At 44.1% G+C, this 11,439-nt stretch overlaps 1 protein-coding gene across 5 annotated transcripts in view; it reads right to left on the bottom strand.

Moving 5' to 3' along the window:
- Positions 1-87: 87 nt before the first annotated feature.
- The window catches only part of kirrel3l (kirre like nephrin family adhesion molecule 3, like), a 31,335-nt gene continuing 19,983 nt past the window's right edge, over positions 88-11,439 (bottom strand). For 2 of the 5 annotated variants that reach the window (XM_024267628.2, XM_024267627.2), the window contains exons 4-15: positions 9,534-9,691; positions 8,059-8,209; positions 7,804-7,909; positions 7,508-7,656; positions 7,306-7,433; positions 6,023-6,149; positions 4,724-4,824; positions 3,707-3,905; positions 2,845-2,964; positions 2,606-2,715; positions 2,395-2,505; positions 88-2,303 (exon numbers count right to left, since the gene is read on the bottom strand). In XM_024267628.2, coding sequence (XP_024123396.1) covers positions 1,812-2,303; positions 2,395-2,505; positions 2,606-2,715; positions 2,845-2,964; positions 3,707-3,905; positions 4,724-4,824; positions 6,023-6,149; positions 7,306-7,433; positions 7,508-7,656; positions 7,804-7,909; positions 8,059-8,209; positions 9,534-9,691 — 1,952 coding nt within the window. In that variant the 3' untranslated portion in view covers positions 88-1,811. The remainder of the gene's footprint in view (positions 2,304-2,394; positions 2,506-2,605; positions 2,716-2,844; positions 2,965-3,706; positions 3,906-4,723; positions 4,825-6,022; positions 6,150-7,305; positions 7,434-7,507; positions 7,657-7,803; positions 7,910-8,058; positions 8,210-9,533; positions 9,692-11,439) is intronic. The other 3 variants (XM_024267629.2, XM_024267630.2, XM_024267631.2) reach the window with 3 other exon arrangements.

Raw genomic sequence — 11,439 nt, 5'->3', positions numbered from 1 at the left:
GTATTCATCACTTCTGCTACACGGGAGCTTTGTTTGTCACTCCATGCTCGCTCGCGTGCCAGGCTGATTAACTTTCAGAGAGCCACATTTTATCGGAAATGGTTTTATTTAAATATAAATATGTGTACAAAGGTACAAGCAACAATAGTTCATTTTAGCAAATAAAATTCTGAATACATTATTAAAAGAAGGAACAAAAAAATGGTAATTAGTTGTGTTCCATCCCCCCCAAAAAAGCATATAAACTGCATTCGATGATTGATGAACAACTTGGACAAGAAAGTCAGTGGAACCAAAAGAAATCAACCAAGATGGATACATGTGTATATAAAGATACTTTACAATAGAGCAGCTTACACGCTGTACTTTAAGGCTTATATAAAATATAAAAATAAAGACAAGCAATGACGTTTGCCACCTCACCTCGAGTGAAATTTGTTCTCTTTTAGGCTGCCTGGTAACAGCGTTTGTAGACAAATGGCAGTACAGGCGTCCATACTGACCTATCCAGAAAGTGGAATGCAACAGGACCATGTGCAGAAACTGATGTCTCGAACATGAAATGGACATGGAGTAGAAACGCTGAAGAGTTTTCACAAGACACATCATTTTGCATGCAACAAGGAGAAACCATGGGTTTAGCCTTTTTGTACAGATATTTAGCCTTTTCAGGGTAGTACTGTTTCTTGTAAACATACCGAGACGAAATGAAACTTGAGCGTGTGATCCGCATTAAGACAGCTTTAAACGCCTCACTCCACCTGAGCCTGCTGAAATTGATGCTGCATTCAAGTTTAGTTCAGTTCCAGATTGCCACCTTTTTTTTTCTCCAAACAACACTTGATTGTTCTGGTAGTAATTTAATCATTTTTAGAACTGGTTAACAGCAGTAAACAACACATGGGGTTAGAACAGCAGTGTTTTAGCTTTAGCCCCAGTTTTGAACCTTATCTCCATCTTTGGGATGTCATGACCTTACCTTGTCCACCATATTGGTACACAGTTAACAGCTCTCTAATACAACGAGGGCTAAAATACACATTCTCTTTGTGGCTTCCTCCTTTTTCAACTGGTAAACAACATTTTTATAACCAAAAACCTGAACAATTTTCACAAGATGCTCCAGAAATACAGTTAGGGCCAGAAGTATCCAGCTGCTGATCACTCTTCTTACAGTACAGTGCCTGTAGCACTCGTCAGGTGGTACAGCAAGCCTGTTGTGCAGAATCGTTTATGCCCATCTCTGTGGATATTTCAGTCTTCTGTTGATGATAGACACTAATGTGCTTAGAATTCCTTTCGCATGCCAACAAGACACCAAATGACAAACAACAAAGGGCTGTTAATATAGTCTTATTTCCTCCAGTATGTCTTGGCTTGTAACGTCCTCAAAGTATTCAAAAAGGCCGGGTTTGACATTTAGTGTTGACTCAAACACTGAAAGGCAGTCAGTAGCCACTCCAACTGTTTTTGACCACCCAAATTCAGGATTCTGATTTCCTCTCAAGCTGTCCACTGGCGCACCGTAAACCACGAGGTTTCACATTGTCCTTTTTTTAATGACTCTTCTGCTGAATTTTCTAGGGCAGCACGGTGGATTCCATCATCCATCGTCGATTGGTTGCTCATCCCAAAACGTAAATCATAACTCCCCACAACTTCGTGCAATCAAGTCCTTGTAGGGCTGTGTAAGTAAAAGTATCCATTCGTATTAGTCCAACCACACAAATATGTGAAAGTGGCTATGATTATCTTCTCTCTTGTTCTCTTTTTTTCCTCTTCTTTTTTTGACCCCCCCATCTTTTGTCCAGTCACACATGAGTCTGCATGCGTTGTGAGGGCCGGCCCAAGTCGGACTGTTGGGAGGATACTTGTGAGGAAGCATAAGAAAAGCGAGACGAGCTAGACACCTTGCTGGCTTGGTCTGATTGGTCATAAGCATCCACCTTCTCATAGGAAGTAGGCTTGACGTAGCTGGTAAAGGCACGACCATACGTAGCGGGTAGATAAGCTGAGCTGCTGTAGAGGGGATCAGTAGGGTATATGCTGGCTGATTGGGCCGGCTGTTGCTGGCCAGCTTGCTGCTGTTCGTACGAGGATCTGCTCACTGTGTTGGTAGAGTATCTCTGCGAGAATTCATAGACTCGGGGCTGAGTGCCATGTTGACCGTACACTGGGCTGGGGGAGGGCAACTGCGAGGGGGTGTAGACTGGCCGAGAGTTGGGCACATACTCTGAGAATCCACCGCTGCGTATGTGGCGGTCATCATGGCCGCGAACGTTGTAGTAGCCATTGGTAGGGTCCTGCAAAGAAGACGAAAGAACACATATTAAGTAGTTCATTATCATGCATTAGATTAGAAAACATGTCAATATCTTTTGAGCAAATATTTACCTTAATGTCGGATCTTTCATCGTCCTCCTCCTCTAAGAGGTCGCTGTGCTCTGTGCGCGATGTCCCTGGAGACTCGCTGCTGTTGGGAGCCTGAGGGAAGACCAAGCATTTCTAAAGAATTACAAGAATGAAGAAGAACTTAATGGAATGTGAACAGAAGAAAGCCTGAGCTTTATGTTCATCCATCCATCTCTTAAGAAAACAAACCTACCATGGGTTCTTTAACATCCTCCTCATCGTCGTTGCCTCGAGTGGCATTGTGATCACTGTGAACAATCTGAACTCGGATGTCACTCTTGGAGAGACGCGTGCACCTTTTACCTGCAGGAGTTAAAAAGAGCTTCACTGCCTTGATCATTTGTGTATTAAATTGACCATAAAAAGTCTATTTAAATGCAAAGAAGACTGTATTAGAAAAGTTGGCCGTTTCCCCTTCTTGCTCATACTAACCATTGAGCTCACCTTTGCCTGTGTGCCTGCAGCACAGAGAGACCACCGTGATGACACAGATGAGCAAGACGCAGCCTCCACCGACTGCTCCACCGACAATTATCAGTGTGGGCAAGGCCTCTGACAGCACAAGACAGAGAGGGAAGGTTGTCAAGGAATAAAATGACATTTGGTATGACTTAAAAGCATGTCAAAGAAAAAAAATATCAGGACGAAAGATGGAAAAGAAAGGAGATTCTGTCATTTGTCTTAATGTTTCTGGTAAAACAGCAGTTCCTCTACAGGAAGCTCTAGATCTCTCTCAGCTTCTGTGGCATATGTTTGTGCGGGGAATTTCAGCATCTCACAGCCTGGCTATTGTCTCTAATCTCTCTGAAGTAAAGGTAACAAGGCCTGACATGCAATGAAGCAATAGACAGTAATCTAATTAGAGATTCCATAAGATATCGCTGCCCCTTTCCCAGGAGACCCCACACTGATGTAAATTACTACTGAGGATCTTATTTTTTTTGTGTCTGCTGCAAAAATGGTTTCCATGAGCATCCGTGGAAAAGGACTACTTTTTAATTTAACACCACTTAAGGTGCGGTGCTGCTGATCATGGCTGTGGGACAATAATGGCGGTAAGATCCCAGCTGCAAACACATGTTGACTCCTCTAATTGACTTTTCTCCCCGATCAATATCCACGTTGTGGGGCAAACATATTCATTAAAGTAGCCTTTTGCTGATTAAATCATATTGATTAGTGGGATATAATTAAGATAAACATAAGAGGGGAGATGTAATTTTACTCAATCTGCTCAATTTTAGAGAAAGGATTGGGTAGAATTTCAGAATGAGATGGGTTTTTTTTGGACTACCTTGCTCCTTCAGGGTGACTAGCGCAGTGCCGGTTCCGAAACGGTTCCAGGCTGTGCAGTTGTAGCGCATCTGGAAATCCTGCGCCAGCGTCTCCGATAGCACCAAAGAGGAGAAGACCCCACGGTCGCTGGTGACAGTCTGCACCGAGTAACGACCGGAGGTCCCAGAAGACAGAGTCATGTCCCCAAAGGTCCAAACCTGTGGAGAACACAGTAGGGTCTAAGGCGTTGTTTTACCCAGTGACCAAAACAGAGGCTTGATGTTCATCGGTAGATCCTTGTCTGCTGCTGCCTTAACATTGGTTTCTTTCTCCAGTCTGCTTTCTCCCTTCTGACCTTTGATGCCCTGTGTGCTTGTTGCGGCTCATGGGCTCATGTTTAAGCCCGTGTCTGTCCAGCAGGTGAGGCCCGAGGAGACTAAGACAGCTATTCTAGAACATAAGACTTAGGGAGTCAGTCCTCTACACACTTGTCCAAATATTGGCTCAATACAGAAGAACACACCAAAAAACGTTGTTGGTCATCTTTATAGAATATCAATGAAGTTTGGTAGTTCTTGGTTGGTTTAATAGTTTTCGCTGCTTTCTTTTGTACATTGAGACAAGCTGGGTTGTGAATTGGCAATTTGAAATGAATTGAATTAAATTCTCTCCTGTCTGCACACAGAGCCGACAGGACACCTGCCTCTCACTCCTGGTCATGCCATAATTATCCTCCCACAGCTCAGCGGTTCAACAGGGTCAGCTGAGCAATGCCTCTTGGGCCACTAATTGAATATGGTTTGGCTGAAACCTGCAGGAAGCCAACCTTCTGCAGCTCCTTTAACTCTGCAGTTGCCTCTGTTTGTGCAACTGTGAAAGATGCGTGTGTGTGTTTTTTTAACAAGTGATGCTCAGATGTGCTGGTGCGCGGGTGTGAAGGGGAGGTCAGGGGTAAAGCTCCAGCATGCAGGAATGTGTGCACAAGCTTTTCGCAAATAAGTGAAAGAACCAAAATGCGAACCAGAGGTTCACTTACAATTTTATCGGGCGGGGGGCTGCTTCCCACCCGACACTCCAACTTGCCCTTGGAGTGCTTGACTGCATGCTGTGTAGCATCTGCCGTGATGATGGGTGGACCTAGAGCCATGAAAAAGAAACAGGCAGGGAGCGTGCAGGGGATGAATAAAAGACAACATATTAATTATTACCACGCTGATCAATACCACATTTTCAGGAACCATTTTAAATCAATGCAGCCAAAAAGGAAGCTACTGGCCAGGAAATACATATAACCTTTTACAAAAAAATATCAGATAAAGTATATTTAATCTGCTGCAAACAAGAGCTGTTGCCCTTTAGGTGTGCATAAAAGGGCACACATTAAGTCACAAAATAGATAAAAAATTATAAATAAAAAACATTCAAACTAAAAGGCACCACTGTACAGCCTTAAAACCTAAAATTTCGAAATATTTTTGTAACGACTACTATTTTGAAGCTCTTCACAGGAAAACTGATCTGAAAATCTATGAAAGGGTCAGGATATATTGACATACACTTTTCAACGCTTATATTTTCATTCATATTTAGTAGAGATCTGTATCTTTCCCTCTCGCACCATTCGATGTGCATCTCAATACATGGTCCACTAATTGATACATAAATGACTGAACTAACTTTTTGATGATACAATACAGTCCGATATTTGATATTAGTAGATATTTCTTATTCAACTAAAGCTATAAATAATAATGCATGGCATTTGACAGAGGAATTTATTCAGGTATGGACTTGGAAGAAGCAATCTTATGATTGGACGTCTTTTTGTCTCCATCGCACTGACAAAGATAGTAGAAAAAAACAGAACGAGAAACTGCAGTTAGCCAGAAATTGATTATTTACTTATTCACTTGATTGATTTTATACCTTTTAACCAACATAATTGTGTTCATATCTGTGGCTTTCAATCGTAGCTTGATCAATTTTTTGATTAAATCTGTTTTTTACATCCCTAAAGCGATATTGTTGTTACTTCCACTGCCAAATCTTTTTTTTTAATAAAATATATTTTACATCGATAATATTTAGGCTACAGATTTTTTCTGTGGAACTTCAGTTTATTAAAGAATCATAAGTACATTAAAACAGTGGCTTTAGACCAAATCTTAGGTTTTAATTGAAAGTAAAAAGTGTCCAGTGACATCCACAGGGACAGGAATACATTGTACTGTTACTTGCAAATCCTGAAGAACCTTAAAAGTGATCTTAAGTACAGTCATTTCCAATTGAACAGAACTTTTCCTTCACCAAAAAAAGAAAAAAAAAGACTACTCACCATTCACAGTTAGAGTGACATCTCTTTCTGCAACTCCAATGCGGGGAACAATGGCCTTGCAGGTGTATGTTCCAGCATCCTCCTGGGTAACAGCCTTCAGCTGCAGGGTGTTACCATTACTGAGCACCTAGAGGGGGGATCCGGAGAGACAAGTGAGAAGTGTGTTAGAGGGAGAAAAAGTGAGAAATGAGGCATTGGTAGAAGGAGGCAGACAAAGGAAGCTGGGACTTTTCATCATCAGTGGCCCCACTCTTTGTGGAGGTAGCACAGAGGTGGGCTGACCATTGTAAAAAATGTTGCTGGTTGAGTTTAATTTCATTGTGAAGAGCTTTAATCACAGCATTAAGCACTCGGGCCACCGCTGAGTGGCCGTGCTGCTGGGGAGATTGTTGTAATTAAACAGTGGGGACAGATCGTAGCAGACCATGTGAGTGGGCCCCAGCCCTTAGAGCTGCTGCACTCACTCACTCACTCCTTAGCTCATTGATCCTGCCATTCCATCAAGCTGCGATTAATCCATTTATCCCCACTCCGTCCTCCTCTTTTCCTCCATCTCCACCCCCCACTCCTCTTCTTTTTTTTTTATTTCAACACACTTACAGAGTAACCCAATTAATCCATTACTCTTGGCTGTGTGAGAGACAGTGGCAGTGGGTGGATTAGAAAAATGCCAGCAAATTTTCCTCTGAGTGGCTAAAAGCGCTTTCTCTTTGAGATGACGACATGGCTTATGCCATCCAGAAACTGTATATAGTGGGGCAGCGGCTTCAGAAATTATATTAGTTGCCAAGAGAGACGCCCCAAAGGGATGGCCCTTCTAATGGCTGGAAGACTTTTTGCCAGGGGAATGTAAAGTGAAGGTGGAAAGGGCCCATTTTTCCCACTTATGAAACTGGCTTTGGGGAAATGGCTGTGGAAGTGCAGACGAACATTTTTCATGGCTCACTCGCAGAGATCCTGCGGCAGGAGTCGCCGCACATGTTGCAACTCTGTTTATCTCCACCTCGGCTCACGTCTTGACTGACTGACTGATTGACCGATTGATTGCGCTGGAAGAGAGTGTCATGTGCTGATCATTTCTTGTGAAATCTGTCAGTGGACGGACAGATTTTTGCCAGAGGCTTTAGCCCTCGGGGAGCATGCCGAGAGAGGTGTTGAAGACGTCTAAAAAGAACATGTTGGAAAATGTGTGTGGCATTTCTGCCTTGGGGCCATGTGAGCATGTCTTCCTCTGAAGGAGTGGGGTAGAGGCTTACTGTCAAGATAAAGCGATGAGTGCTTACCACACTGGAGCCCTGCTTTGTCCAAGCCAGGGTCAGAGGGGGGTTTCCTGTCCATGCACAGGTGAAGGCTGCATCCATCCCTGTATCTACCGTCATTGGCTTGGGTTCTGAGAGAAGTCTGGGGCCAACTAGAGAGAGAAAAAAACAGCCAGTTAGAATCAATGGAAAGATACTTTTAAAATTGTTCGTCAACTGAACTCACATTGCACATCTACCAGGGTGCTAACATTGGTGCTGCCCACAGAGTTGGACACCTCACAGGAGATGGGGTCTGTGAAGTATGAGTAGTCCACCGTCACCTCCAGACTGTCCCCGTTCGCCTCAGAGATGGGCACTCCTCCTTTTGACCACCTGAGGACAGATAATTGTATTGTACCGTTACATTCATTCATTCAGGTGCTTACTACTGTGGTCATTAGTTAGGCTTGTGTCAATCAAATGGCTCACACTGCACTACTTGGGTTTCCGGAGATTAACCGGTTTAAGAAACAAACTAACCTGTATCCTGTGATCTCTGGATTGGCTGAAGCAGAGCAGAGGAGGAGGACTTTGGCTCCCTCGGTTACCGTCTGAGGTTGGACGGATAGCGTCACTGAAGGAGGGTCTGTTAGAAGCAAAAGCATGTGAGATTCTCACAAGACTTAATGTGGCTTTAAGAGCACAACCACAGTAATTCACTTAAGGGGAAAGTAGATCATAACATGCACTCTCCCTGAGTGAGAAACTTGGCTGGTAGGCGGTTGGAAGACTCACGCTGGACATTAATAGTGACTGACGTCTGTCGTCCGGCTGGAGCGGCTGGGTTGAGAACTCTGCAGGTGTAAGTGCGTCCAGTGTCACTATCTTCTGGGACGATTGGAAGCATGCTGACTGCTGTCTCCCTCTTACCATCCTGCATTAGCGTCTGCAGAGGTGGGGGACAAAATAAAGCCGAAAATCAGCTCAATGAAGCACGAAACAAGTCACGATACGACACCATGTGACACCGCAGAACTTATTTTTCACGTGTGAAGCATTAAAATTGCAATCCTGTTCTTTGGCACGTCATCTAAATCATATATTTTATGATGCAGCTGGGGATATTGTGCTGTTCCCACATTTCTGAGAGTGTTCCCTGTCAGCGCTCCTTGTTTGTCATCATCTTTTAAATCTATTTACTGCTCACAGAAATCAATACGCCTAAGTGAGGAAAGGTGTAGATTCTCTGGCTATGGCTCAGTGCTTCCTCACTTTTGCTGGGTTTCTTGTGCTTTTCCACCAAAAGAACAGAAAAAAAGGATTGGCCACACTGAAAGGTGTGGGTGTGTGCCTCTTTTTCCTTTTTTTTGATGGTGATGAGGAGGAAGAGGTGTCACACATCTTTGAAAAAAGACGAGTGCAAGCTGAACCTTTTCCCCTGACAGCCAAATCAATGGAGCAGGTCTTTCACTTCCTCAGCCAGACACACAAAAAGCATTTTTATGCTAGATCAAATCACATCACTCCCTGTCACCACCGCTCACTCGGACAAGCCTTTGTCTACACCCACTCTCACTCTGGACACAACGTTGGAAATTTCCCCGGCTTTTCACAAAGCTCTCTCTCCCATGTGGACTCTAAATATATGTCCCCATCTATCCCTCTTCTTCCTTACGTCTCATATCCTCTCCTCCCCTCTCCCTTCCAACTCTTACGGCTCCCCCCTTTTCACTGCAGCCTTTCACCTCCTTAAATGTGGCGTTTAGCGTCGTTTAGCGTGGTCAGAGAGCATGAAAAATGTGACACTTTCCCAGCCGCTGCTGGCTCACGCTCCGGCGCATCCCCATTGTGTTTCTACATTGTTGTGGGTGATTTCTTCTCTGCAGAAACGCTACTGTATGAAACACTCATGCCTGTCTGAGCTTTGGCATGCTCCAGTTATGCTCCAGTGTAGCTGCATTAGCAGGCAGTGGAGGGAGGGGGGGCAGAGGAGGAGAAGGTGGGGGGTCAGGCGTGAGTGGAAATGGGAGGGGGACTGCAGTGGGTAAGACAACAAATCTTGAGAGAGAAGGGTGGCAATAGATATAAAAAATGAGAAAAATATAAGAATGCACACAGCAGAGATCGAGTATCTTACCCGGGGAGAAAATATTTCTTTTTTTTTTTGGAATATCTTTGCATTTATTTCCACCTACTGTTGCATTCTGCAATATGGTGTGGGTGTTAGCAATTGAAAGATAATGCTTTGCACAGATCTGCTCTCTCTGTACCTTGGAATAAATTGCAGTCTCCATGACCTCTCCATCTCTGTACCAGGTGATCTCAGCAGCCGGTTTGGCTCCCGAGGCTCTGCAGGTGAGGTTGTGCGGTGTGTGGGCCTTCAGACGTACAACGGGGCCACCTTCCACCACAGGGTCAGAGGGAGGAACTGTGAAGCAGCAGAAAAATACCGCTTGGAACCAAAAAGTCTTATTACAGCTTCAGGCAAGCACAGAGCTAAAAGCAAAGAAGGAAAGCTAGTATTACTCTTATCTCTGTATTAATACATAGCAACACCCTTTTTACCGTCTGTTAACAAGGTGTAGTTTCAGACAGAAGAAAAGACCATAAAAGAGTTATTTGGAGAAAAAAGGAAACACTCAACCTTATTTATTTCCTTCTTTGGGGCTGGCTTTATTGCTCTATTTGCTCTATCTTTCTGTTGCAGAGTGATGTTTCAACTGAATTGCTTATTTGTTCATTTATTTGCATGGTTTTGCACGCACCACTGGCAAGCCAAGCGTGCCACCCCTGATGAAGGCGTATATCTCCCCAACCAATAAGGAAAGACGTAAACATGAGGTTAGAGCTGGCCTTTCTCGCACCCTCCACCAAACCAATTTCACTGTGTGTATCTGAATTGTCAGAGGTCCTTCCGCTGCCGCGGCACGGACACTAATGTAATCCGAGTGCTAGGTGATTTTAATTTCCATGCCGATTCCCCTGACTGCACTCCCACTGTTGACTCCTTTGACTGTGCAGGATTGCTTTGGTCTCATCTGGGCGCTTTGATTTACTCACACAAACACGCACGCGCGCAGACGCAAGTAAGCACATATGCATACACAGACAAAACAGTCTTTAACACCCATGCTGGAAATGTAAACTGCAGGCAGCGCATTTGATTTCCTTCATCTGCATGTGATGTTTACAACACCAGCCATGCGCCTTCCGACTGCATCCACAGCAGAGGCAACAGTTTCTTTACATAAGTGACAATCACCTATAGAACCTTCTGTAAATGTATGTGATGGCTGCACAGCCAGATCCATCGAGGAAGGTATATCAGTGTGGATGGGCTCTCTGAATCTATTAATTTAGCTCAAATGTTTTTACAAACTGTGCATTACTGCTTTGCCTTGGCAATCTATACTCCACTCGCTGCTACCACCTGATGGAAGCGGACAGACTGGAGGAGCTCTGCAGGTTTGTTATGAAGCAGTCCCCATGACAGTAGTGAGTAATATGAGGAAGCAGGGCTAAATGAAAGGCCTTCTCTCTATTTACTAATAATGTTTGCTTCTGGGACAATTTATGGGGAATTGACAGGACTAATTAATAGAGTGATGTTCCTTCACATGCCACCAGATGCCAGCAGTGCTTTGCTGATCCCAATTCCCACAAGATCTGTCACTCCGGATCCTCTGCACTCCTTACCCCACCCTACCCCACTCCACAGCCCCCCTCCCACCCTCCTACCCTCGCTACGTCTGTGCGAAGAAGTAGATCACTCACATCACGTTAATGTAAAAAACGCCTTGCACTTGATAGATGTTGTGGCTCACTGCAAAATGTGCTAACTGTGCAGATCTTGACTTTCAAGCAACTATGCAAGTCATTTGTGACTGCAGCAATCACATTATCCTGGAGGAGTGCAGTCTTGATTATGGCCACTGAAATACGGTTTCCTTTCTCGCTTTGTCCCGAGCCTTGATTGGGATCTTTTAGAGAAATGTTCCCCCCCAGTAAAGCAGATTTACAACAGCAATTCTCTCAAATGGGAAATGATTGTTTCCAAATTATAATTGTGCTTTGATATATTTTCATCTACATTGCCTTTTAGAGTGCTTGCTTTTTCCTGCACAGGCAAAGTGTGGCAGTTGTATATCTTTGGTGTTTAGTGATGAAGAGACTTTG

This window comes from Oryzias melastigma, linkage group LG16, assembly GCF_002922805.2.
Source record: "Oryzias melastigma strain HK-1 linkage group LG16, ASM292280v2, whole genome shotgun sequence".
Classification (NCBI taxonomy): domain Eukaryota; kingdom Metazoa; phylum Chordata; class Actinopteri; order Beloniformes; family Adrianichthyidae; genus Oryzias; species Oryzias melastigma.
The sequence above is the reverse complement of the archived record's forward strand: the minus strand, read 5'-3'. Positions and strand labels throughout refer to the sequence as shown.